At 43.7% G+C, this 26662-nt stretch overlaps 1 protein-coding gene across 13 annotated transcripts in view; it reads right to left on the bottom strand.

Moving 5' to 3' along the window:
* Positions 1–26662, bottom strand: part of auts2a (activator of transcription and developmental regulator AUTS2 a) — a 356442-nt gene that overhangs the window by 20376 nt on the left and 309404 nt on the right. For 12 of the 13 annotated variants that reach the window (XM_078930433.1, XM_011483793.4, XM_078930434.1 and 9 more), the window contains one exon: positions 13808–13856. In XM_078930433.1, the coding sequence (XP_078786559.1) occupies positions 13808–13856 (49 nt within the window). Of the gene's footprint in view, positions 1–13807; positions 13857–14010; positions 14176–26662 lie in introns of those variants that run through there. The other variant, XM_011483798.4, reaches the window with a different exon arrangement.

Raw genomic sequence — 26662 nt, 5'->3', positions numbered from 1 at the left:
TCGAGACAAATGAATATGCACACATGTAAAATTATAACATTTTCTTCCAGTCAAAGCTGTCAGACAATGGCTGCTAACCAAGGCGTCTGTTCCCTAAAGCACCTCTGCAGAGGAGTGGGTCATTAGAGTCACTAAAAGTGCACATATTTCAAATGACGCTCTCTTGAGGATGCAGCAGAGATGCTAAGAAGAGTTTAGGCTTGCACTTTGGCCCCGTGGTATCAGTTCTCCGAGGAAATGCCATGCTGTGGCAGTAACCTTAGCTGGGGAAGCGTTTTCTCTGATCTTGTAGCCAAAGCCTCCAGAGAATACTTCCTGAATTAGCTCCTCATCCCTCCCTTCTTCAGCTCTCAAGACTTAACAGCATTAGTTGCTCTGAGAGCACAAACATTGCCTGCAGTGATGCTCCGTCTCAAGAGGGTCTAATCACCTCTTGGAGCAGAGGTTACAGTACACAGGCATGCGTGTTGGACATCTTCCTGAATGGGGGGGGGGGGGGGGGGTCTGTCCTGGCACTGAGGCTTGCTCCTTCACTCTGTCATGTCAGCAGCTCCCTGAAGCTGGAGCCAGGGGGGGCAGCGTTACACCGTCTGGACAGCCTGACATGGAGCGGAGTCCTTTTATTAGTGACTCCCAGCGGGAGTGCGGCGATAAACAAAAATAAAGTTGGCTGGGCGGGTGTGGGGGACCTATTCTGGCTGTGACGGCGTGACAGCATTACAGCATGCTGAGATCATCTCACAGTAACACAAACTGCTGCTTTAACAAGCTGTGATTAAGTGGAAAGGCCAAAACAGATGGTGGAAGAGCAGTTAAGATGCCTCTCTGAACATTTGCACCTCATACATGTTGCATCTGGTTTATGCATTTTGTCGAACAATTTGGGAAACCAAAGCAAGTGCAGGAGCAAGCGTAAACAGTGTGCAGAAATGTACAGGTGTCATGGAGGGACAGCGCCACAAAGAAAAACTGCTTGAGCGGTAAGACTTACAGGAAGGGTCACCTTTGTCGCGGAATCAGGAAATATTTCAAGCGGTCTTCACGAATACAAATCCAGCAACCAGACCACATTAGGACGTACACATGCTTACAGAACGACAGAGCCGAAGTGGAGGATTTACAGAGTGTATGACTGTCACACAAAGGGAGGAAAGAAGGAAAAGCCTTCCGCCCTGTCTCCTACCTTTGCTAGCATCCATCTGTGCTCCAATGACAGTCTGCCCGGCAGACAGGACCTCCTATCTGCTGCAGTCATAAAGAAGCTATTTACTGATAGTGAGCATATTCTTCCACCTGCAGAAGCTCTGATTACAGATGTGGGTGCATCTGTGCCTCCCTGCTTGCTTCTCACCCCAGCAACCATGCTGGCAATCTCCCTGTTTTGGGCACCCTCCCGGGACCAGGATGTTTGCCACTAAAGCAATTCCCCCAACGCCATCATCACTACGTGAACGTGAGGATCAGCAGCCACATTTCCAGCTCTCCTTTTTGAGATTGCATCTTTATATATCCCTGCGGGTGTGAGGTCTGGCTAGAAAGAAGGTAATGAGAGAAGCGCCAGGTCAGGGAATCGATGACTGGCATGCTGGTCCAGGTGACTGGCGGCAGAGGTTGGCCAGACTTCTCCAGCTCGCACATGGGGAAGCTCTCGGGGGGACCGGGGGGGCTTCAGCCTGGCAGATTCTCTGCAGGTTTGGCTGTCATACTTGGGCTCACAGAGGCTTTGAAACAACAGCACCGTGTAATGCGAAAGATCCATCCAGGACACAGCAACTGTTGAGCGCGCACGCTGTCACCGCCGCGAAAAGCTGCACTGAGAGACGAGGCAGCTGCAGAGCAAACCAGACCGTTTGACCTCAAACGAGTCACAAGTTCATAAGCCTGATGGGACTCCTGGCGGGGTCTCGTATCCCTGCTGGTGTGAAGTGAAAAGTGCTAGGTGGCTGTTACTGCGTTCCTGAGGGAAAAACAGCGCAGAGGCTGCTGAGAGATCCCACGGCCACTAAACTCCTGTCAGGCCTTTGGCAGGTTAACCACATAGTTGAATGCATAATTTACTTCCAACAGGAGGATGCAGTCTCTGCTAAAGGTTAGATGGAGTATATCAGTTTGCAGTTACATCAGTAATGATATTTTCTTAGCTGATATTCAACCTGACAGATGAGCTGCCATCCCAGCCGTAAATTACGCATGAAATGTTGAAGCGCTCTGTGGCATTTTCCTTCTATTCAGTGTTTTAAAAGGGATGCTGTAAAAACGCTTGGGTTTCTGGGATTTCTTGAGATTTACTGCCGTGAGCCTCTAACCACAAAACTGGATGGAAAAAGGAACTATATACACTAGTTACAATTCTCGGTTTAAAACTGAACTGTAAGTTACGCGATTGAACCGAATTGTGGGAATGCAATGATTCACTTTTCTCATGATTCAGTTCAAACCACAAATTTTAGTCACAGTTTTGTTTTGGTTTGATATGTGAGATAAGTAAAGCAAAGCAAAAACAAAAAAAATACAAACCAAGAAAAATCTTCTTTTTTTTCCGATTTTATAATAATCAAAAGTAACAATAAAGAAAATCATTTCCATTGGCTCACAGTAAGCCTGGTGTAATATAGTAAAACAATAATAAATACATTAAATTCAACACAACACGCGTGTTTGACACTTCCAACGTGAACATATACAAGTATGTGCAGTTGGGATATGACGATTCACTTTCCCCACGACAAACGCTTTGGTTTGAAACGGAAAAGTGTGGCAGGTGGAGACCAGGATGCTCAAAAAAATATACAGGATTATGCAAAATCTACTCCACAAAAGTCTTAAATCCACCATCAGCAAAAAGCTTCTTCAATCCCATTCCTCTAAGGAGCGATGTAAAAAAAAATCATTCATGGCAGCAGCAACTAGTTAAAACTAATTAGCCCATAATATAAAAATAAACTCATTTTTTTTTTTATTTGAAAACATGTGTATTGTGAATTTGCAATTTCTTATTACTTACGTTACGTTTTTACTGTACATTTTTTGTAAATCATACTTTTTATCCATTGGATGGAGAGTGTGTTTGTGTTGGTCCACGACTTCACAAAATAATTTTTTAAATGAATTCATGTAGCAACGTAAGAACAATAATAAAAAGAGCAGAAAATACTGAATCCCCCCCCCCCCCCCCCAATCTAACTGATGACGACTAACACCCTTCTGAAGATACCAATGCACCCAAAAAAATTACTCTTCAAATCTATAAATTAAATTAAGATCTTAAACTATATTTGATTAATTTATGTGGTAGATAAAAAAAACCCAGACAAATGTACTTCTGGACATCTAAGGATGTGTGTCAGCATTTCTCCAAACACTGAACACACGTTTCCTGTCAGTCATTCCGGTACGTAGTCTAACAAAAGACAACCATCTCCAGAGCCGAGGGTTTTCAATCACAGACATACTCACATGCTCAGAGGAAAAACCACATCCAATAATGAAAGTACCTCCTCCCGCCCAAGCCCTTCTCTTTCTTTATGTCCAGACACACACACACGCACACACACACACACACACACACCGCCAATCATCCTTTCCTTTGGTTGAGAAACATGTTCTGCAGGACCGCGCCCACTATTGGAATCTGATCAGATTGTCTTCCATGAATCCTTGCGTGTTGTCAGCTAGTCATAGTCGGCTGAACCGAGTCATTAAATGGGGGGAGGGCTGCCTTCTCAAAAGAATAGCCGGCCGTTCCGATGACCTGTTTTTCATATTTGGAAGACAGTCCAGTTCCATTCAGGTCCACAAATGCTTGTTGTTTCCCTTGTCGGGCAGAGAACTTCTCCATCTGCTTCTGTCTTTCTACTTTTTGCCACCTCCCCACCCCTCCCTCAAATTATGAAAGTGACTGAGCTGCAGCTCACAGGGACTCCCTCCGTCATCTCCTTACGGAGGGAGTCAAACCTGCCACCAGAGTGACTTCAGTCTCTGAAAATCTGTTTCTCAAGCAGCACAGTCATCACAGCGCTGAGCAAAGATTAGAACCTACACCTGGCGTTAAAGAAAAGGTTATTCAATAAATTAAGATGAATTAAGTTTTCTGACTATTTGAAGGCTGATCAATGTAGAGTTTTCTTTCCACAAAACCTTAGCGACCTTACAGAAGCAGCAGTCAGCATCTGTGTGTGCGAGTGTTAAATGCCGTCTCATTATGCCCTCGCTTAGGTTTCACTGCAGTCAGATTAGCCGCTTAGCTTTCATCGCTTCCTTTCTTTGGCGTGGAAACACTGTGAAGTCTGCTGACGTGGCAGCCAAAAGCCCCCTCACTCACGCAGGGGCAACCGAATGATTGAACGAGCCCCGGGTGAAGGCCCCCGTCTTTGGGCTCTCTGGAAACGTCAGTGCCGCCACATCAGCGTGATGTTTAGAAGAGCAGCAGAATTGGCTGAGAGACGTTGGCATGCTTCACTGTGATGATCTGCAGCAGTGGGACTATGATGCTTGGCAGGGGAAGGTTAGTGTACCAGAGGCTGGTCAGGATTTGAACCGTTTATTTGAACTGCGCTGTCGTCCAAACAGTCAGCTGCCTCCCTTCTCCCTCGTCAAGCAGCAGAGCTTAAGCTAGGATTGTGTTGTTGGTGGGGGAGAACAACTTGATATCCCCCTTTGGGCAGGGGCTACACTCAGCTTAGATTACTTGCTTTATGGAAACAATGCAGACTCTGTCCACAGCTTTCTGTTTTGTGAAGACGTGGGTTCACACAGACTCCGGCTTGGCTCGGGCTCTCGTCCGTCACAAGCGTGCAGTCTCTGACCACCAGGTTTACACAACATGGCCTTTCAAGCCTTAACTGTAAATGGACCCCATGGAGCTTCCAGCTCAGCATGGTAAATGCGACATCAGACGCGCAGCCAGCGCCGGCCAAACAGGCTGTTTGTTCTGGGCTTAAAAAGCGGCCCTCCTTCTGGGACTGAAGATTTTTGCACCACAGTGTCCACAGTTAAACCTGACATGTGGTCTAAGGAGGAGATGCTGGAACCCTGAAATCCAATAGCTCCCTCCACGAGAGTCTGAAATCTGTAGCAGATGGCGACACTGTGGGTTTAGGTAGACCCCCGGCAAGAGAACACTGGCCAAATGCTGGAAACTTTGCATCTTTAGCATCAGGGCTTTTACAATACATTAGTCAAGAGGCAATCATCTTAACCCTTGTGCTGTCGTGTGGGGTCAAAATGACCCCACCCTTACATTCGCATGTTCTCCCTACAATGAAAAAGGTGGATAAAAGTGAAGAGGATTTCATGTAATCCATGGACACCAGTGAAGATCAAAAACCATTGAAGAAAAGAGGTTCAGCCCACTGTCTAGTGGGGTCCAGATGACCCCACTCCCAACGTTAACGTGCCTTGGATAGCACAAGAGCTAAGGGAAGTGCAGGTGTGTCTCGCTGTTCCGCTTAAGATGCCTGTATGACCACCGAATGGGTTGTCATGACATCAGAACATACCATTGTTGTGCGTGTGGTAAGTGGATTGTTATATATTTGTAATGATAATGTAAGCCACATGTATGTATGCCATACAGGTTATGCTGTCATGTGTTGTCCTTACACCACACTCTTGTCATTGGTGAGGTGTGAGCAGTGGCACAAACGTCTGTAGGACGCACATAGGATTCCCACAAAAACGACACTCTGATTGTGTACTTTCTTCATTTCTCATAGTCAGGCTGCACACAAGGAGCATGCACTAATCATGTGAACAGCAATAACGGAATCCTTGCGCAGGATTTCAGGGGCATAAAAAAGAAAGGAGAAATCCATACCATGGGCCTGCGTCTCACCTACTTCCCCCTTATTTACACTTAGCAACAGTCCAGTGTGAATATCATGGGCTAAACGCACATTTACTAATGTACGTTTAGCATAGCTTAAGGCTTTAGACATTGCAAAAAACGCACCACAGTGTTTTTGCAAACTATCTGAATTTGGTAGTAGGTGAAAAACCAAAGCATAAGCTTTTCATCAAACCATATTCACATCAAATACACACCCTAGAAATGTCCTTTCAAGGCTCCCAGTCCAACTTTCACACATGCATGCAAATAGCCGCCACACATTATCCTTCAACTTCTCTGCTCTGAGGTAGAACATTCTCTTGGCGAGACATCTAACACCGGGGGGGTGGTGGCGAGTTAAATGTATGACTGGTAAAACAATGAAATGTGGGCTGTGAAACATGAAAGTGTGCAGGATGCAAAGGATCCATGAGCTGCTGCTAACAAACCAGGGTCCTGCTCTGTAGTCTTCTCTAATCTGCCCTGAGGTCTCATCAGGGCTTTATTTCTGAACTGCATATTTATGAGCAGCAGAGTGGGTGAGAAGGGGGAAACTAACCTCTTCTCTAGTGGGAGCAATTAAAGCTGTGCTTTCATCAGTCCTGATCAGAGTCTTTGTGCTCCTGCTCTCTCAGCTCTTCTGGGTTTTATAGGCTGTGTTTATATCATCCTGCTCTGACCCTACATGAGCGGACAGTCAGAAGGAAAAACTCTTTTACCCGACAGGGTGAAGCATCAAAGTAGCAATAAAGTGCAAGAACCTCAGCCTTAATGAAAGATGTGATAACATGTACACTATTGATGAAAGCAATAATAATGCTTATATACAATTTTACTTAAAAACTGTGCAAAAACAGGCTGCATTTATACCGTAAAGACTACTGCAGTGTTGTTGTTTGTCTGGATATGGAGGAGCATAGGATCCTCTGAAATTGCTCAGGTACATGGAAAGCAAGTGGAAGAAGGAGAAATGTTTAAGGACAAAGGATTGAAAACCGTACTGTATGTTACACCATTAAAGTGAATCATGGGGAAAGTGAGTCTTTGCATCCCTACTGCATACCAGTACGTTTACCTTGAAAGCGTCAAACACGTGTTGAGCTAAATTTAAGATGGATTTATTATTAATTTTATTGTATTACACCAAGCTTAGTATGAGACTTCTAAAAGGTTTTACTTGCTTATTAGCAAATTTCTGAATTTTTGGAACCTAAATATGTTGTGCTATACTATGGGGTCAAGATGACCATTGACGTGTTCTCCCTACCATGACAAAGGTGGATAAAGGTGGAAAGATTTCATGTAATCCATGGACACCAGTGAAGATCACAAATCATTGAAGAAAAAAGTTCAACGCACTGTCTTGGGGGGTCTAGATGACCCAACTCCCAATGTTAAAGTGCCTAGGATAGCACAAGGCTTATGAAAGCAAAACAAAATCAGCACATCAACAAGCAGTGACCATTTATTTATTGAAAAAAAAAAGAATTGTTAAACATGGTAGATCTTAAAACACAATTTTCTTGGCATAAGCTTGAATCTAATTAGACTTTCACTTGTTTTCATTTATTTTTAAGCCACCCAGAATGTTCCAAATTTTAGCTTTTAAGATTTAAAAAAGGTTATTTAAAAACAGGATCAACACTGATGCCTCCTGTCTTTGACTGAAAAGAATACTTCTGAATAAAAGCCTGAAAAAGTGAGAAGCATCAAACCTCTCATGGCAAGATGGCGCTAAAACTCCACCGCACTGGTACATACGATGTGGCCAAGCTTCCTCTGGCAATGTCACCCCAGCCGCAGGGACCGTCGGCTGACAGGGGTGTAATTGGCCTGAACGCATCAACAGAGCGCTGGGAATTGCTGCTTCTCCATAAGCGGTGTGCGCGTGTGTGTGTGTGTGTGTGTGTGTGTGAAGGGGCGTGCATGGCGCTTTGACCCTGTTAATGCTGTGCAGTTGGCAGGACAGCGGCTAGTGCTACACTGGATCAGTGGATGCCTGCAGCCAAGCGCCCAGAGTCCCTCCTGGGAGGAAGAGAGTGGTGCTTTCAACACCTCCACCTTCAGTTCACTGCGAGTAGCTGGTGGCGTCTTGACAGTCAAAATTTGACAAGGCGAGAATTATAAAAAAAACACATCCCGCTAAACTCAAGAAAATGGTGCCTAAAGAGGGGTCCTTGTTCACTCCTGACCCTCAGAAGGATTAAGTGGAGGGTTTTATTATTTTATTCTTACTTCTGTCAACTGAGCTCCATTCTATTACCTCCTCTACATTAATTACATATCGCAGAACACACACATTGCAGCTGCCCGCCATCCAAGCCCGGCTGTTAAAGCGCCTCATATCTGAGTGTGGCAGATGCAGGAAATCGGGGGTCTTTCCCTTTGATCTTTGGAATGGGGCCCATTTAAATGTTTGTGTTTGAGATGTAGACCTTTAATTTTGGCCAGATGAGTTCCAGGCTCTCTGGGTTTTGCGTGGCATGTCGGATACAGGAGTGTTTACACAGTCTCCCTCCAGCTCTCCCTGTGCTGAAAAATATGCATTAAGATGGATGGATTTACTTAGTCTCTAACCTCGGGGACTGGCCAGACAAACTCTCAATGACCTCTTTGTGTTACAGGAAAGAGAGGGCCGTCTGGAAGCTCTGCAGAGAGACTTTCAGCATCAAGTGGCCTGTTGACTGCTGCTTCTCTCACTGACAATATGGAAAATGGCGTATACTTATATAGCGCTTTTCTACCTTCCTTGAAGGCGCTTTACAGTCACAAACCCATTTACACATGCACACACATTCACACACTGATGTGTGTGCTGAACATTGGCGCCAACCAGGAACAATGTGGGGTTCAGTGTCTTAACCAAGAAAACGAATATGCAATCTTCCAATGAGAGGTCGACCGCCCAACCGCTGCACCACGGACGCCCCAATACAGTAGTTAGTCGCAAAAAATGACAGGAATTTCCTTAAGGATCCATAAGGATTTTAAACACTTTAAATCAGTTCAGGAAAGTAAAAGAAAAGTTGCTAAACAAAAAATTCACAATGAACACGTATTGTTCATACAAAGAATTAGCACCAAGATGAGGAGAACTGGTCTGAAGGGACTTTTGAGGCATTTCCAGAGGACTGAAGGTCTGATACAGCGTTATTCTGTCCTGCAAAGACCACATTGTTTTCAAATTCTTCCTTCTCACTGCACCTTTTAGTTCAAAAATTGACCCTGTCACAAACTCAGAAACTTACCAAATTTGAACACACCTTGTACCCGCTAAGAGTCCATTTTAGGCATAGTAAACAGCCACCCGTCAAAAAGAATAAATGGGGCCAAAAACTCTTGTGTTATTAAGTTGACATTTCTGAAACAAAACACACATGTTGGGGATGACCATAGAAAGTTTTGAAATTATTATGGGATGGCCACAGGACGGCTTCGCTGCCATTTTATGGCAAAGTGTGAAATTTGCACATTTTTGCACCAATTTGGGAAAAGGAAAATTTTGCTCGAGCAATCTTTACAAAATTACACCACTTAGTTAAGTCTACAAACACAACTAAAACTTCGTTAACCCTTGACTTCAGGGAGAGGCCGCCATCTTGAATTTTACAGGGGGGAAAAAAATCATCTTTGGTACCAGCTACAAATTTAAACTCCTCCTAGCAATTTTGACCTATTGCCTCCTAACTCCTGAAGCATTATTGGGAAGCTACTTTGGAAAAAAATGTTGGTTTTGAAGTTAGTAGATTTTTAACTGCGTTAGTGAGATGCGCTCGCAAAAGTGGCATTCCCCTGTTCCTTGATCATTTTTACTAGAATGTTGTAAAAAATAAAATACATAAATCCCTGGCTCAAGCTGAACAAAACAATATGACCTACAATATGGACATATTAGGAATATAGGCGTGTTTAACAAAAAAAACTCAGTTGCCAAGGAAATCCAAAGAAAGTGCTTTCGTTGATTCCTTTAAAAATTACACGGAGCTGTTCATTACCTCCAGGTAAATGAAACCCATACTGGTTGCTATGGAGATAAAAACAACAGAAAAGCTGCCACTTTGAAAAAAACGTTTGTTTCCTTTGATGAATTTGTCATGTACATCTCTGACCATGGAGGCAAATGCTGAAGGGGAGAGAGAGGGGCAGCCGATTAACCAGTAAAGGCGGGTCAAAAGGGGGCAACTAGTGCGGGGCCGGGTAGCACCCGTGGGCCATACAAGGCCACTCACGGCTATAGCTAGCAATTGTTCTTTGAGGAAGATTTAATAAAATGGAATTCAAGTCAAGCAATCAGATTGGAAAAAATGCTCCAACGCGGCTGATATCCAGCCTCAAGAACTGCAGTTGGAGCCACTATTCATAATGGTTTGAATGTTATTTCCACATTCCATGAGGGTCCACTGCTTTCAATATGACTGCAATAAATCAGAATTTGTTCAACCTTTGTCTGTCAGTACATGAGGTATACTGGAGCCTCTCATGCTAAACTAGTAGTCTGTGGTCTCAGCTCTGGGCTGCAGGAATGAATGATGGGAGCATGAGGTTTATGGAACGTCTTCATAGCAGAGGAGAGTGCACCAAATGCAGCAGAGCACAGCAAAACTGCTGGATTCATGTCCTATTTCTCGAAACACCTGTGGCCCTTAAATATCAAAGGAGTCGTTTTTGCCTGGAATCAAGTCAGAGCCAAAACGAGGTCCAGCTTCTCTGCCTGGGCCTCTCAGTAACCCTGGAGCCCGTGTTCTGGAGGCAGAGACCACCTCCACTTCAACTGCTTCTCATAAAGCAGAAAACGCTGGTAGCAGGCGGGTCACCCTTCCACTGTGCATCAGGTCAAGTTCCACCGGCAGCCCTGATTTTTTGACACACGAACCCACACAGACAGCTGAGGTCAGCAGGAGGGCAAAGCACGAGGCCCGGGGGCAGAAAACCAACACTGGAGCTGTGAGAGACCAGCCTCCTCTTTCCAGTCCACTGAATAAGTTAGGAAGCTGCCACGGCGATTTGTGGCGTGATTGCTGCTCTCTATATCACTTGAGATTACAGCAGGTGGCGGCCCACGGCCTGGAAGCACACATGGCTCTAACACCCGTCCTCCTCCCAGGAAACAGAGAGAATGAGGCAGAGAGCGAAAACAAGCGCTCTGCTCCCTCCCACACAGCAGTAATATGCTCACAGGCAATTTTGCTGCCAGCAGAGCTCTTTACGACAATCCAGGGAGCTCTTCTGCTCTGATATCTGCCACTAAAGCTCACCTTTGTGTCTCTCTTTCCACTATTTTTTTAAACAATGCCATCAGCGCTGCAAATTACACCTTCCACACAGCACATTATTCTCTCCCCCAGTGACAGACGTACTCCAGCCTGACACACTTCACTGGTGGCACTTTTCACGCCGCCGCCGTCAGCCCTGGGTCTCGCCGCAGCAGCGCTTCATTTTCACATTAACTCCGGGAAACCGTGGAGGAATCCGTCCTGAGAATCTGTGCACTTCACTTCCCCCCCACACTGAACTCCTGCTGCAGACGCAGCTGCAGGAGGCGTCTCAGGAGGGAATTGATTCTCCAATCTATCCACCAGATGAATTCTCCAGAAAAAAACCTCAAGGACTCCTCCGCTGCAGCGCGGGCTGAAAACCCCCACCATGAAGTCATATCTGGCTGAATGCTGCATAATGGGTTTCAGACAGAGACATGAACCTTACTTCATTAAAGCTGCAGCATTATTAATTGTGTAAAAAAAACGAGCGCTTTTTATTTTCCAAAGATCATTCATTCTAGTTTCACCCAGTCTGCAATCTGCTGCTGATAAATGGAACAGCAAAATGGTTTAAATGTCATCAAGTATTATCTTAATCTTCCTGCCAGGCTACAATCAGCAAACAACGCGGAGCCGGCTTTGCTGGCGCACTTCATTAAACGCCTCGGCCGAGCCCCACTGACAGAAACCGTGAAGGATGAGAACGTAACCAGGTGACATCCACGCCTCTGGACACAGCCGCTTTAATCATGTGATGGATCTGTCCGCGGGGCTCTGAGGTGACTTGAGGTGCCGGTTTGTCATCATCACTTTCTGCACTTGAGCCTGCTCCCTGAACTGCAGTCACAGCGCTAATAAGGCTTGGAAGCAGCTTCAGAGAAGCAGCCAGCAGATAGCTTCTGTCTGGCAGACAAAAAGAAAACAGGTCAGTGAGCTGACACCTGCAGCTTCCCTGACAACCAGAGTAATTAGTGTTAACATTTAACGACTCTTAGCTAATGAAATCTATTCCCGGACAGAGTGAGAGGGAAAGGGGGAGAGAAACCGAGAGGCAAAGACTTATGGGAACTTAAATCCGAACAAAGAGGGAAAAACACACCAGCAGGGGAAAATAATTAATAAAAGGTGTTGCTTTAAAACAAAAAAGGTCCCTAATATTGAACAACCACAGAAACACTAAAGCATCAGAAAATCTCAACTGTGCCTTTATTCCAACCAGATCCGTTTTTTTTTCCATACGTTTTGATTTCACTCATGAGAAATGAAAATGTAATCAATAATACATCAAAAACAAGACTTTTGGGTCTGATTTGGACGAAGAGGATTGTCTCCTCTGACATGTGGGCTGGACCATTAACATGGAGCTAACCCGTCCCCACTCCCCATCATCCATCTGTTTACGTGCTCTTCCCCCAGCTCACAGCCTCTCACACCCCAGGCGCGTACAGTTTAGATCCAGATTCCAGTTCAGACGAGGAAAACATGGATCTTCGTCTGGAAGTGGATGCATCGGAACGGAGCGGAGCAGGGAGCTTGTGGTCCGCCCAGTGCATTCTCTGCACCACAAACACAATCCTTTTCAAACTGCATTTTTTTCATCTGCATCCAGATACAAAATTATTTAAAAAAAGAAATAGTCATTTGCACACACACTAACACACCTGGTATAGCTTTAACTAGACAAGGACTCGGTCACATCTATTTAGCAGATTTTGCCGTCCTGAAGTTAAAAACATAAATACAAAGCCGCCAAGCCTTTCTGAATCTCAGTCTTCATCAAAACAGCAGAGGACTTTGCTCTCGGAGCACCTGGATTCTTTTACTGTGACATGCATTAGCATATGGCAGTAGAGGCTGGGGGGCGGAAGGTGGTAAAAGAAAAGAGAGTGTATTTAAATTGAAATAGGGGCCAAGAGACCGGTCTGCTGCTGCAGAGAGAAAGCATATTTTGTGCGCCGCTTCCCAAGTCGGGTCCTTTCATTGGAGGAAGATAGGGCGGCTCTGTGTTGGTTTAGGCTGCACAAAGGAGGCCTTGATCCTTTCAAGGGATCCAAATCAGTCGAAAGAGAAGCACGTTCAAAAGGAAACCTCTCTGTCAAGCATGGCTATTGAGCTCTCCACGGCGCACACCACAAATCAGGCCCTGGAGGAAATCAAAGCCCACAATGTGGGAAATGTAGATGGAGGTCTGAGCAGGGGAAAGTGCACGGACACGAGGAACCCCGGTGGGGGTGGGGGGGGGGTGGGAGTTACAAGAGGCTATCATCAGCAATCTGCCTGGTTTCAAACAAAGCCCTTAAGGGGTCACAGCCCTGGACTCCGAGTCTCACTCTTGCTTTGCACGGTAACTCCCCCCATTACGGAGGAATGTCCATTCACGCGGGGCACCTCCATTATCCCTGAGTCGAAGAAAATAGAGCTGCTTTTAACAGCAAATTAGTGACTCGATAATGGGGTCACATGTGGTGTTGGCAAACTGAGGCCATAAACAGATGCCTCTGCCGCCCTTCTTCATTCCCTGCAGCGTCACGTCAGCCTCCTCTTCCTGCTCCGCCACAAAACCAGCAGGGATTTTTACTTTACAGCAGAGTGGAGCTTCAGTTTGAAGGCACAATCTCAGTGATGGAGCACAGACTCTTCACTTTTGGAAGACAGAACGCACTTAACATCCTCAGGATGATGATGAAGAGGCAAAAGCATAGAAGAAAACATAGATCCGTACCTTTAACTGCAGCTGTGCTGAAAAATTTCTCTGAACTGGCATCGGAAACCTGGAAGAGAGGAGAATGGAGTGAATACAACAATGCGGAAAAAGTATTCTAAAAAACCCAACATTTTTTCCCCCCGAAAAACTTTAAGTGCAGCTTTTGCTGACAGAATTTTGGGTGTTTATGGTTCATGTGTTAGTCACGTGTGTCACTAAACTCTTCTCATTCCAGCTTTACATGTAGAGGTTGGATAAATTCTGCATCATCTCTGTGCAGCGCTGCTTTTGCAACATTCAACATTAGCCCGAGACAAAAAAAAAAGAGGATGCTTGTATTACGGCCGCTTGGTGGCGCTGTTGCACCGTGACAGAGCTGCTCTTTGCGCCGCACAGACATTTCCAGTGCCTGCAAACACAATCAATGTGCACACACAAAAATAAAATAAAACAAGTGAACTGAAAAGCAAAAATCACGGATGTTTTGTATTGAATCCATGACATTGAGGTCTTGACGGTCCCAAAACAGACCTGATGTGACAGAGAAAGAAACGGGTCCATTCTCGTTTAGGTTGCAGAAGAGTCAAATTTTCTTTAAATACATTTTTAAACTGGATAGAATTTTGCCCAGAATCAAAGCTTAGCGGTGCGCTCTTCGACGCCAAGGTTCATTCAAGTTCATGGCTATAATAATACCATCAGAATGGCTAAAACATGGCAAAGGCTCATCCAGTGACAGCTGTGCGCTCTCGTGTTGTGCGCCTGCTGAGGTGTGAGGGGAGCTGACACTGGCACCCACACAGTTATGAAATGAACATTTTTCCTGAACTTTAAAATCCCGTGTTTTCATTTGCAGCATGCATGGACTCTGCGCAAAAACACCTGCAATATGAATGACAAACCCCAAAATGCGTAAATTCAGGTTGTTTAAGAAAAAAAAAAAGACATAATCAAAGCTGATCCGAAGCGGCGCGCATACCTTTCATTTGGCAGAAAGAGCACGAACCAGAGAATCACTTTCTAAACGGTCCTGTTTCACATTCTGCTTTTTAAAGAATATAATCCACCCGAGGGTCAGCAAAGTCTATTCCGCTTACAGCACGGGCAGCCATGCAGAGGGAAGAAAGCCTTTCCAAGAAAAAAAAATCCAAAGCCGTTCACAGCGCTACTGAACCGTCTGGACAAAGGGGAACATGTGTTGTCTCGCCAGGAAAGCTTCTCCAAAAGCGCTGAGGGGAGAGGAATGGGGGGGAATCCCTCGATCCACCCTTTCCCCAGAAACGGTGTTATTTGTCAGATGTTGAGCTATCCAAACAAGCAGGATCCGCGATGGTTTGCGTGTCCGTGCGCAGAGAGACGGGCTGCGTCCGCTGGAGCTAACCAACCAATCCAACAAAGCGCACGGCCGCTTTCCTCTGCGGTGACAGACAGGGGAAATCAAAGCGACAGCAGGCGAGAATTCAGCGACTGCAGAGCCTGTCTGACGCGCTCCCCGTGGAGGACCCCGGTCACGGGCGCGCAGAAGCCTCTCCCCATCCGCGCTCAAGAACCGGACAAGCTTCCATTCATCCAGCGACGGACGGCTGCTGCCTCCAGGTCCAGGTCCTCCCACTTCCTGCTTCCAGGCGCACTTGGATTCAACCTTTGCAGCGCTCCTTCAAAAGGATGGGTTTCCGAATACCTACCAAAGGAGCACGCGTGGATCTTTTGCGTAAATGGCGCGCAAAAGGGAAAAAGAGCAGCGCTCCAAAGATTCATAAAGTGGGAGAGAGACAGAGAGGGAGAGACAGGAGAGCAGAGAAGAAGGGAAAGGAGAGAGGGAGGGGAGAGCTGGGGTAGAAAGATATTCTTTCACTCCACGCAGAGTGAGATGATGTCAGCCGTTAATGAATTCCCCAGTAGGGTGCTGCTACCGCAAGAAGAGGAAAAACAAAACGCTCCTTTATGAGCAGCATGCAGCCCTCTTGCAGCCCACAGGCGCCGTCTTCCATGCAGCAGCACCCTTCACAGTGGCCTGATGGGAGGTCAGTTGGAAAAATGAAAGAGACTTTGGCTTTGAGCTTTTCCTGGCCCACCATGACAGATACTTTCAAATGTAACCAAACAATCATGTCTAGTTGCAAAAATCCGACTTTCTTCAAGGTCACATACTAAAGACCTCTCAACATTGTAAATGGAAAACTTTATGCAAGGTCACTGTGCAGATCGTCGTTCCCTGCAGCAAACCCTGATAGTGGACGGTGTTAGTCTGCTAAAGTGGATGGAGCTTCGAGCTGTTTCTGTGCTAACCTATGTTCTTGTTTGAGGATTGTTATGCCCCAAGGATGCGCCACACAACAAACTATTTCCATGCAGTTCTCCTCACATGATGCTAGTCTTGATTCAGCACAGTTAAAACGATCAAGGAAGGCTCAATCACCATTTATCAGATTAAACAAGATCTGTATCTCTGTGATGTTCTGTCTGTCCTGAAAGTTTGAAGTTCAGATTAACAATTTAACACTGAGAATTTTGGGGGATTTTATTCTGTACTTTTGGATGCTGTTTTTTTCACTTCAAAGAGAGCAGTTGCATGCTGCTCCACATTTAAAAACCTTGGTTTCATTTTGACAATCGCAGGGAACTACAATGGCTTTCTCAACCTTCTTGTTATTGTCTTTTGATCAGAATATTCCTGCTAAGTGTAAAATGACAAGCGGAGGATGTGACATGTTACAGGCCTTTGTCCTTTTTTTCACTCCATCCTTTATGGAACTTGAGAGGCCAAATTCCAAACAAAACTTACTCCTAAGCAGAAGAAGACAGCTGTATATTCTAAAAAAAATAATGATTTCAGTAACGCAGTTGTGTAAGTAAGTGTGACCAAATTTAGATCATGTTCTCGGTGATGACTTACACTGCAAAAACGAATCTTAGGAAAGTAAGAATGTCATATGTCTCGCAAGTAAAATAATCGTATTAAGAAAGTTTATGAATTGAAAAATCATCTTAGTTTGAGGAAACACGTTTGAGTGACTAGAATATTTCCTTAAAAATAGAACTCTTGGTGAGACTTCTTTTTGTCTCCATTGGCAGATTTTCTGTTTATTTAAAGACTTTTTTATTTTTATTTTACAAATGTTTGATTTATTTGTAGGGGGACTGTTTTTGCAGTGCAAGTTATTTGCATCCGGACAAACACCGGCGTTTTCTATGGTAAGGACTACTTTACGTTTGTAAATCTGTAAATGTTCACATCAGCAGAGAGACCGTGTTGCATAAACTAGTACAAAGTTTGTGGAAAGCTGCTTATTTACCAACTGCTTTAGAGGTCAGCTGGGAATAACTGTTGATGTTATTAGGCTGCAGGTGATGAACGTTACCCTGATGATGGAGTCACAGCAAAAATGAACATAGATAATCCAGATGAAGAGATGGAGTTGTGAATTGAATTTCCTTGCAATTTATCAAAAAGGCTAAGATAAAGATGTGGAACGTAAACTCTGAGCTATAAATCAGGCTGCCACTGACTGAAGTATTAACCCCTGAATGTTTACAAGGCAAATACTGTGAGCTCATATTTCATGATTCATCCATTTGAAGTATTGGGCTAACCCAGATTATAGAAACAGAAAAAGCTTCTGCACCCTAGACAGAGGTTACAATCCTCGAAGCTAATCTAGGATTTAGGATTTGAAGTTAGAAAATTGTAATTTAAGGTTGGTAAATAATCTTTGATATGCATAAAAATCTAATCAAGTGTATTTAAAATAAACACAGGTAGTATATAGTATTGCCTTACCTGTAGATATGCATGAGAATCTGACATCTAAAGTACTTCAAGTTTAATGTAAGTTTAAAGAAATGAAAAAGACTGAACTAAAATAAAGTATAAATTATAATAGCTAAAAAATATAAACACTTTTTGTAAAAACAGAATAGTCCTTAATAGTGCAAAACCTAGCAAAGGTCGATCCTTTCTGGGCAAAAAATTGGACCCAAAGCTGACTGTATTAATAAAAGAGGCTTGATGAAAGAATATTATCAGCAACACTTTAAGTCTGTTTTCATGACATCAATGGAAGTCGAGCAGCAACTGACATTCCTACTCATTTCAAAGTTCCAGTGTTGTTGAGCTGAGCTTCTAAATAATGTTAAGAGGGTTCTGAGGAAGCTGTCGGCCCTCACTAATGTGAAAAACTCCTCAAATGCACTTCAAACTCATTTAGAATGACTTAAAAGTTAATTAAGAGGATTAAAACCCATGATTACACAGAGCAAAGAGTTAAACATTTGATTGAACTCACTGTGTTTCAGGGGCTGATTTCATTCAATAAATTAAAAACTATGGAAGCAAAAAAAAGGGGGATTGTGAGGGTTTAAAGTAAACAGGATGTGTGAATAAAACTCTTGTCATGTTTGTGACAGTGCAGTAAAAGATGTGTAATAGGTCTAATTCGACACATGAAAACCTACGCACCAACATGCCTTTTCTCTTCTGCCAGCCATTAATTTGATTGTGTTATAAACATAATGTTTTTTTTTTTTCTTCTGTGCAGCCATTACATCCAACCTTATCTCCTGGAGCATGCACCAGTTTGTCAATGACAACTGCCTCTAATCTCCTGACAAGCACCACTGACAGGCCCTTTCTTCCCAGTTCCTCAGACACATAGCCAGACATAAATTAACCTGTCACTCATTGGTTGTAATAATGCAGGGATGGCACACACACACACACGCGCGCGCACGCACACACACACACACCCACACACACAGAAAAATAAAAAACATTTGGCTTTAAAAACTCCTCATACAAACTGGGACATGGCTGCATATGTTTCCCTTGTGCTATCCTAGGCACAAGGGATACATATGCTGTTGGGAGTTGGGTCATCTAGACCCACTAGACAGTGCGCTGAACCTTTTTACTTTAATGATTTGTGATCTTCACTGGTGTCCATGGATTACATGAAATCTTTCCACCTTTATCCACCTTTGTCATGGTAGGGAGAACACGTCAGTGTAAGGGTGGGGTCATCTAAGATAGCACAAGGGTTAAGGTGGATTTTTTTGGAAAGGCTGCGTCAAAATTCCTTAGTCATACATCCTGACAGAGAATGCGTGATCTTTAGAGGAATGAGATTGTTGAAACTGACAGACGCAGAGGCGAAAACACCTTTAAACGCCAGACTTTTGCGTTAAACACAGCAGCCTAAGCCCACAGATATGGAACTTAAATCACATCAGGCAGTTCAACAGCAGAAAAGCTGGCTGTTAAAAGCCAGAGCAGACCATGTTATCTTCTCATCTATATCTGCTGATCTCCCTACGGTCTGCGAGGGCAAGCTGAGGCCAGAGGAGTTCAAGATAAATGGCCCGATCAATGGCGGACATTATCAGGATCTGGTCGGCATTAATCAGATTCAGTAAACGTTGCCGGTGCAAAAAGAAGTGGCCTGTGAGGAGCAACCAGCCTGGTGCACTGGCCATCAGCCTAATGTCCCATTGGTGGGACTCACTGAGGAAAATAATGCAGACAAGTCAGCTGCTTGATTTAGCCTCAAATGCTTTAGATACATTTCAAATTCAAACAATGGGAGAAGATGGGAGAAGCTGACATGGACACACAGGCTGTGATGTAGACATTTCAGGCCTGTCAATCGTTCCCCGTCTTCAAAGAGAAAAAGGATGCAGGTGAAACATGAGCGACTTCAAATGTTTTAATTTAAATACAAGATGGATGGCACAGTTTCTGCACTGAATTATAAAGTCTATGCCTTATTTTTACATGAAATTTTTGCAGAAATTGCACATGCAATGCCCTGCGATGGACTGGTGACCTGTCCAGGGTGTGCCCTGCCTGCACCCAACAGTGGCCAGGTAAGGCTCTGGCAGCCCTGTGACTCCAAAAGGGATCCAGCAGGTTAAGAAAATGAATGAATGGATTACATGCAGTATGAACCCATTAAGACCTTTCAAAATAAGACACTAAGGTTTGCTGGAAAATGTATGGAGAAGTGCTAAAAACAACATGTGCATCCATCTGAAAAGTGCTTTTGTACAAAATGTGTTGTATACAAAGTGAAAGGAAAATATAAGAAGCAACTTCTCAACTGCTTCATTCTGGACTGAAACCAACACTAGTATTACAGTTTCAGTAGAAATGATGGGATTGCTAATTGTTTGAGACTTGAAAAGGAAGCTTGCAGACCTGGAAATAGAAGGCTATAAGGTCAGAAAGACAGTATTTGAGGAAGGTATTGAGTATTGTTAGATCTTGCATAATTTTCTCCAACATAATAGAAGATTTCTGGAAAAAAAAAAGTTTCCTCGTTTATTGCTGGGTTAAGTTCTAAAAATAACTTGCGATCGGTGAAATCCGCAAAGTTTTTGTTTGTTTTATTAAATGGATGTTCGACTGTTTTGAAGGTAAAAGAAAGTTATTGAAATCAGAAACCCATGCTTGTTATGAACACTAGAGGGCGCAGACCCATTGTTTCATGTTGATGTATTTAACTCTAGAGCACTATTGGGCAAAAATATTTTCATGAATTTCAATATGTCACGTGTCAAGGAGTCTGTACCTTCACCAGGGAAGTATCACATGTCTAGGAGGGGGTTGATCAAAGACCAAGTTTCAAGTATCATCTCATCATTTTTTAAGAATTTTTTGTTCTCAAATTCCTAACTCTTCAGTCATTTTTGAGCATGGAAATTCCTATCTTCCACAGTGGAAAACAGAAGAAAACCACGTGTGTTGTCATGTTTGATCTATTTTTTATGACAAGTACTGTTTTGGGGTATACTATGTCGGGAAAAAATTACCTGGCAAAAAAACGTGCATTCATTGACGGTATATTACAGTATATTACTGGACGAATTGCTTCCTGTTCCAACCAAACGAAGTCAATTCAGTCGCCATTTTTCTGTAATACGTCCGTTGCCATGTTGGAACCAGACGTCCTCAGTAAGCCGTGATTGGTCTACAATTGTCTACAATTCTATGGCAACCATTCTCTCCAACCAGGAGTAAGCTTGTTAGAAGGCCACACCCCTTCCACTCTAAGCGGGCTCGGGAGAATCCGTCAATCAAATGCTAGCTGTTGTGCAAATGAATGACTTACACGACAGAAAAAATATCATGAAAAAAAGAGGATTAGAAAGAACATGTAAGTAAAAGGTGTAGAGCAAGAATAGTTATTCTGACAAATACAAAATAGCTATTATTTCTTAATAGAAACCTTTGGGATTTTGGCTTTTTGGGACCATCAGAAGCTTCCTGTTTGAAATACTAGGGTGGAGGGGTCATTCAGTCCAGTTGTCATATACTGTGAATGTGTAAACCCTTTATTTTAGGTTTTCTCCCTAATATACATGTTTTATAGCTGTGGAGATCCAAATCTATACCTAAAGGGCTACACACCCCTCCCCCCCCCATTAGGCCTCCATTTGGTGTTAACCTGAAAATTTGATTTCACAGGAGCAATGGGACAAAGGAGGCAAGAACAAGTGAGGATGTAAAGGAGGCAAGAACAGGTAAGGATATAAAGGAGGAACTACAGAGGAAAAGAGTTGAGACAAAAACAAAACAACAGGAGCCGATGAGAGACAGACAAGACGGAGAGGAAGACAATTAGGGGAGGGGGGTGAAACAGAGGGGAAAGAAACAACCTGCTGTGTCTTTTAATAAACAGAAATGGCTACAGGAAATCACCACAAGGCATTGGATTAAAACTTGTCTGAGCCTCTGCAGACCCTCCCAGCGATGAGCCCAGCTGGGGTATTTGGCCAAGGGGGTGAGGTCCTCTGAAACGCTCCGTCAAGACCACTCTGTCAGGCACCAACGGCGGCAGCCCCAGCCACCTTCCCTGAGGTCCCTGCGCTCCACTCAAACACGCCTCTTCAAGGCTCTCTCTGTGCTCAACAACTCAGGAGTGCAGGCCCATGATAAGCTCTCTGGGGGGAAACAAGATGGGCCGAGAACATCAAAAGCCAGCGGGGTGACAGACAGCAGGGAGGTCCCTGCCCATCCTCCCACCACCTTTCCTTCTGTGCTGTCACTGTATTTCCTGTCAAATCCTCTGTCCTCTTTGTGGACCCCCCATACGTGACAGGAGAGGCTCTGATTGAATTTTGCTTGACTTGAGCTAAACCGCGCCGCTGTTCAGCCCACATTCCCTGCTGCAGGACTGACAGACGACGAGGGAAGGTCAATCATCTGACAAGATTCTCAGGGATGAAAATGTGGAGCCTGCTGGCAAATCACAAAAGGATCACATGTCTGAAGGCTCGCCATGAAGCATGTTAGCGTAATTCCAACGGATTCTGAAGCCTTGCACTGATATGCAACACTTGACAGAAGTGTTTACAAAGTCAACTTAAATCAGCTGGTTCTGTTATAGAGAAAAGCATCTTCACGCTGTTATGCAACACTTTATGTAACGGCGCAAAGCCGACATGATCAGAATCAGCTCCGTAAATCATGTCCAAAGTCCGGCCCATGGGCCAAATGCAGCCCGTATTGTATTATCCACCGGCCTGCAGGTTCCCATCATAAAACCAATGTTATGCGGTCCCCAGCACTTTCTAACAACTGTGTGAAGGATTTCTTGACTATGATTGGCTTAATGCTGTCATACGCCATAAACCTGTGGCTTCACTTCTGTGATATTTTCTAGATTATTTCTGAAATGAACAGATTTGATTCTCTAATCAAACCACAGTAGTTTATAATTCTGAGTAAGAAAAATATCTGTCTAGTTTTCCTGTCCACTTGATTTAAATGTGGAAGTTTACAGTGCGGATTTAATAGTGAATAATAGGTAACATTTAATATAAACCCAGACTAAAAATGTTTTAATTTCTTCCCAAAATCCTTTTTCTTCATTTTATTGTCTGATCTTTAAATACAAAATTCACAGTAATTTTGGTAAAAATGTATTTGCTTCTGTTCTATCTAAAGAAATGAAAAGTACCCCATTGCAAAACATGTTCATGAAATAGTTCATTTGCTTTAATGTTAATGTAAGGGTTAAATAATGCAGGCTGAATTGCTACCCTCTACCTAATTTCGTTGCTTCAAATCTGGGCGTCTTTGCAAAAGGTTTGGACACCCCTAGCATGAAGGAGTTACGGAATGTTAAAGAGTGTATGTCATTTTTTCCGGTTCCGGGTTACGGGCAGGGACGCGTGGCGTGCCTCTCTGCGAATACAACTATCTTCAAATTACTTAAAAGGTTGATTTTCCCCAAAAAAGAGAGCTGACCATGCCCCCGAAGAAACCCCAGGAATACGAAGACCTCAAAAAGACTCTTGACGTTATTCAAGAAACGCTGAAAAGTTTTATGGAACAAGTGTCGGCTAAGCTAACGCCACTTTGGGAAATGATGGAAGAGTTCCGAAGATTTCGGGCTCAAAACGAGCAGCGAGAAAACCGGGTCGAGATTCTGGAGAAAAGACTGGACGATGTGGAACAGCAAGTGAGGATGAATAATGTCATTTAAGTAATTTATCTTTGTCATGTGCTTTATCGATATCTTATGATTTTTAATTCTGTCTGATAAAAACTGGGAACCGGATATTGGTAAATCATGTAATAAAATGGTTACAGTATAACGGGGTGGGATTATATAAATTCGCTTCCTTCCACTCCCTTTCAAACAATATTTATTAATATGTATAATTATCCTAAGTTTGATTAGTTACTGTATGAATGTATAACTGATGATTATATTGCTGTTGTGTATTATTTGTACATAATTGCTTGAAATAAACCATTTCAAATCAAAATTTAGTTGTCGCTAAAAACATCTAAAGGGTTAAAGGGTTACAGATGTCGGGGGCATTGAAACAGCCCTTATGTACCTCTCTGACACTCTAGTCCCACACAACCTCCTCAGCAAATCACCAGAACACTCCAGACTACAGACTGAATCAAAAAAATCCTGTTGTGTCTCTGTGCAAGTGTGTGCTTAGATATGGGCGTTTTTTTGTTGTTGTCAGTCAGTCCCCTCACCTTGCTTCATGGCGTCGGATAGTTTGTGACCTACATGTGAAACTGGTTACTGGCCAGAGACTAAAAGGAAACAACTCAGCTGCAGGGGGTCTGTCTGTTGACAAGAACCAGAGGCCTCCTCCACTTTGAAGCCGTGTATATTTAAATATTTCATGACCCCCTCATCTCCAGCCCCTTTTATTGGATTTGCGCTCTGGCTCACGGCTGCCTTTCATTAATAGCACAGAGAGAGGGGCTTTCAATTTAATGCCCTCATAAGTGAGGCAGATCTGAGGAAGCCTCTCCCTCAACTGTGTCCTTTGGCACTTGCCATATCTGGAAGACGATCTCGTTAAATGCTAGTAACAATTACACCAATTACAGATAAGCCTAAGTGTGTCAAAGCCACAACACGATGTTTACAATGATTAGCATGCAGCGCTGGATCAGCAGGGATGGCAATCAAGGCGAAAGCACGCTTCACAAGATCACAGAGCTATTTATCTGTCAGTATCGATAAAGGGCCACCAGCTGAAGACAGAGCCTGAGCACAGCTGTCACGTTCAGCATTAGCTTCTGCCTGAGGAACCAAGCTTCAGTAAAAGCACACACCAGGCCCGATCGAAGACTCCACAGGATGTTACATTAGTGTTGTGATGACCTAAAAATGGGAACTGAGTGAATAATTCTGAAATTTTGAATCCACCAGCCAGAGTAAAAGTGAAGAGCAGTGTGAGACTCTTGGTGTGAGGCACCAGAGCACAAACGCATCTCCAGGGCTGCTGATGCTCAAATAGGCCCTGCTTGTCTGCTTTAATAGAGACGCCTTTGAGAACGTCTCGCGTCCACCCGCGGGATAAATTCCACACTTTTTTCCACAAACTCCGCACCGCCGTTGGGCTTTGGGTCCTAAATGTGAACATTGTAAAGCTGTCCTGCCGGCTGCCTGACAGCAGCCCATTCACCACGGGGTTACTTGAGTAGACCCAAGCTCCCAGGGCCACCTTAAGTGTGTGTACAACTTACCAATAATTGACTTGTTTGTGTTTATGTAATTACGTTGAACAATCCGCTTTTGCACCTGCATTTACATTTATGTGCCAAGAAGAAAGGCCAACTGTGTGTTTTCTGGTGTCAGTGGGGGCATTAAGGACCACCAGTGCTCATGGCCACCCGGGACACAGCCGGCTCTAAGCCTTGTCAACAGTCCCTGTCTCAGATGAGCTTACCGTGAACTGTGTTTACCAACATCAAGCTTCAACAAGATGATCTGAGACAGCTTGCCACCGTCCTTACTACCTATTGCTGACAGACAGGCATAAGAGGATTTGCTGGGGCAGCGGGGATGGGCTGTGTCACAGATCCAGAGAGTAAGCTGAGGCAGCGTGCTCTGCTCTGCCTGACCTGCCATGCCTGGACACTCAGGTAAATACCCTGGAACTCACATGCTTTCCCGCAGGACGCTGCCGTTCGGCCTGTCTTTTCTTGGGTCTGCTGACATAGGCAGAACCAGTTTGTTGTAAAAAGATATAATTGATGAAAGGAAGAATAAATCATTTCCAATTAAGCAACCCCGGCCCCCTTTCCCCTTCCCGTTGCTTAGGGCTTGGTGTAGTGATGGGTGATGCAGACTTTTACGATTTGACACAATATCTATTACTTTTTGCATAAAATATTCCACAATAATTACTTATTTTACTGGTAATTTATTTATATTAATTATTAGTTATTCTAAAAACAAACTATCAAAAAAGAGCACGATAACAACTTTAATGTGCATGATTCAAAACACAAACCTTTCACAATTAATTAACGTAAATATACAGAAGTAAAAATGTAAAAAACTAAATAACAAAAAAGTGCACACTGTCTTTATAGCTTCAGATTGGTGTTTATAAACAACATATGAACATTTTTAGGTTTGAGACGATTTTACTTCTGCTTAACTATTTTTCCTGCCTTAGAAAACAGCCTCGCTGGTGGAACAGACGTAGCAACACTTTCAAGATATTTCTTTGGTTCTTTGCTCAGTAGTGGAAATGCCCTCTTGTATCTTTTCCACCAAAGCAAAGGATCCTCATTCCTTGGGATTCCTTTTTCTTCCATGTATCTGCACATTTCAATGTCTGCATCTGTGCTTGCTGTACAATTGCTCTGTGAAGCCAAAACCCAAATGTCAAACTCCAGCCACATATCACACCTGGTTGAAGTGTTTTCATGTATGGCATAAATATGTCCATACAATGCTTCCTATTGCTGTCCATTTCTCCATTCTTACAATGTCGCCCGCTCATGCCATGCTGTGTTGTTGCAAAGGGGTAATGTAAAACTCGCAGCTTTTCTGGTCATGTGACAGCTGCAACAGTTCAGTATGCTGTGGGCTGGGGGGGTTTCAACTCAAAACACTGGAGTAAGTCACATGCTAACCAAAAATCCCCAGAAAATACCCACACACTTTTATTTTCTCCTCTTTTAATAAGTTGATATTGAGTATTCATTCATTCATTCATTCATTCATTCATTCATTCATTCATTCATTCATTCATTCATTCATTCATTCATTCATTCATTCATTCATTTATCTTCTAAACCCGTTTTGTCCCTTTCGGGGTCACGGGGCTGCTGGAGCCTATCCCGGCCACTGGGCGAAGGCAGCGGACATCCTGGACAAGTCGCCAGTCTGTCGCAGGGTGATATAGAGTACTCAATACCAAAATTGGTGAAGTACGGTAATCAATACTTCAATACTTTCAATACTTTGGTATTGATACTCCCATTACTAGATTGGAATAAGGAGCTTGTGGCCTGCCCAGTGTTTTTTTCTGCTTCAAATTTACGACTTGAATAAAGAAATACTCACAATGCAATTTTAAGCTTAATGTTATAAACATGTTAAA

This window comes from Oryzias latipes, chromosome 14, assembly GCF_053564925.1.
Source record: "Oryzias latipes strain Hd-rR chromosome 14, Olatipes_Hd-rR_3.1".
Taxonomy (NCBI): Eukaryota; Metazoa; Chordata; class Actinopteri; order Beloniformes; family Adrianichthyidae; genus Oryzias; species Oryzias latipes.
The sequence above is the reverse complement of the archived record's forward strand: the minus strand, read 5'-3'. Positions and strand labels throughout refer to the sequence as shown.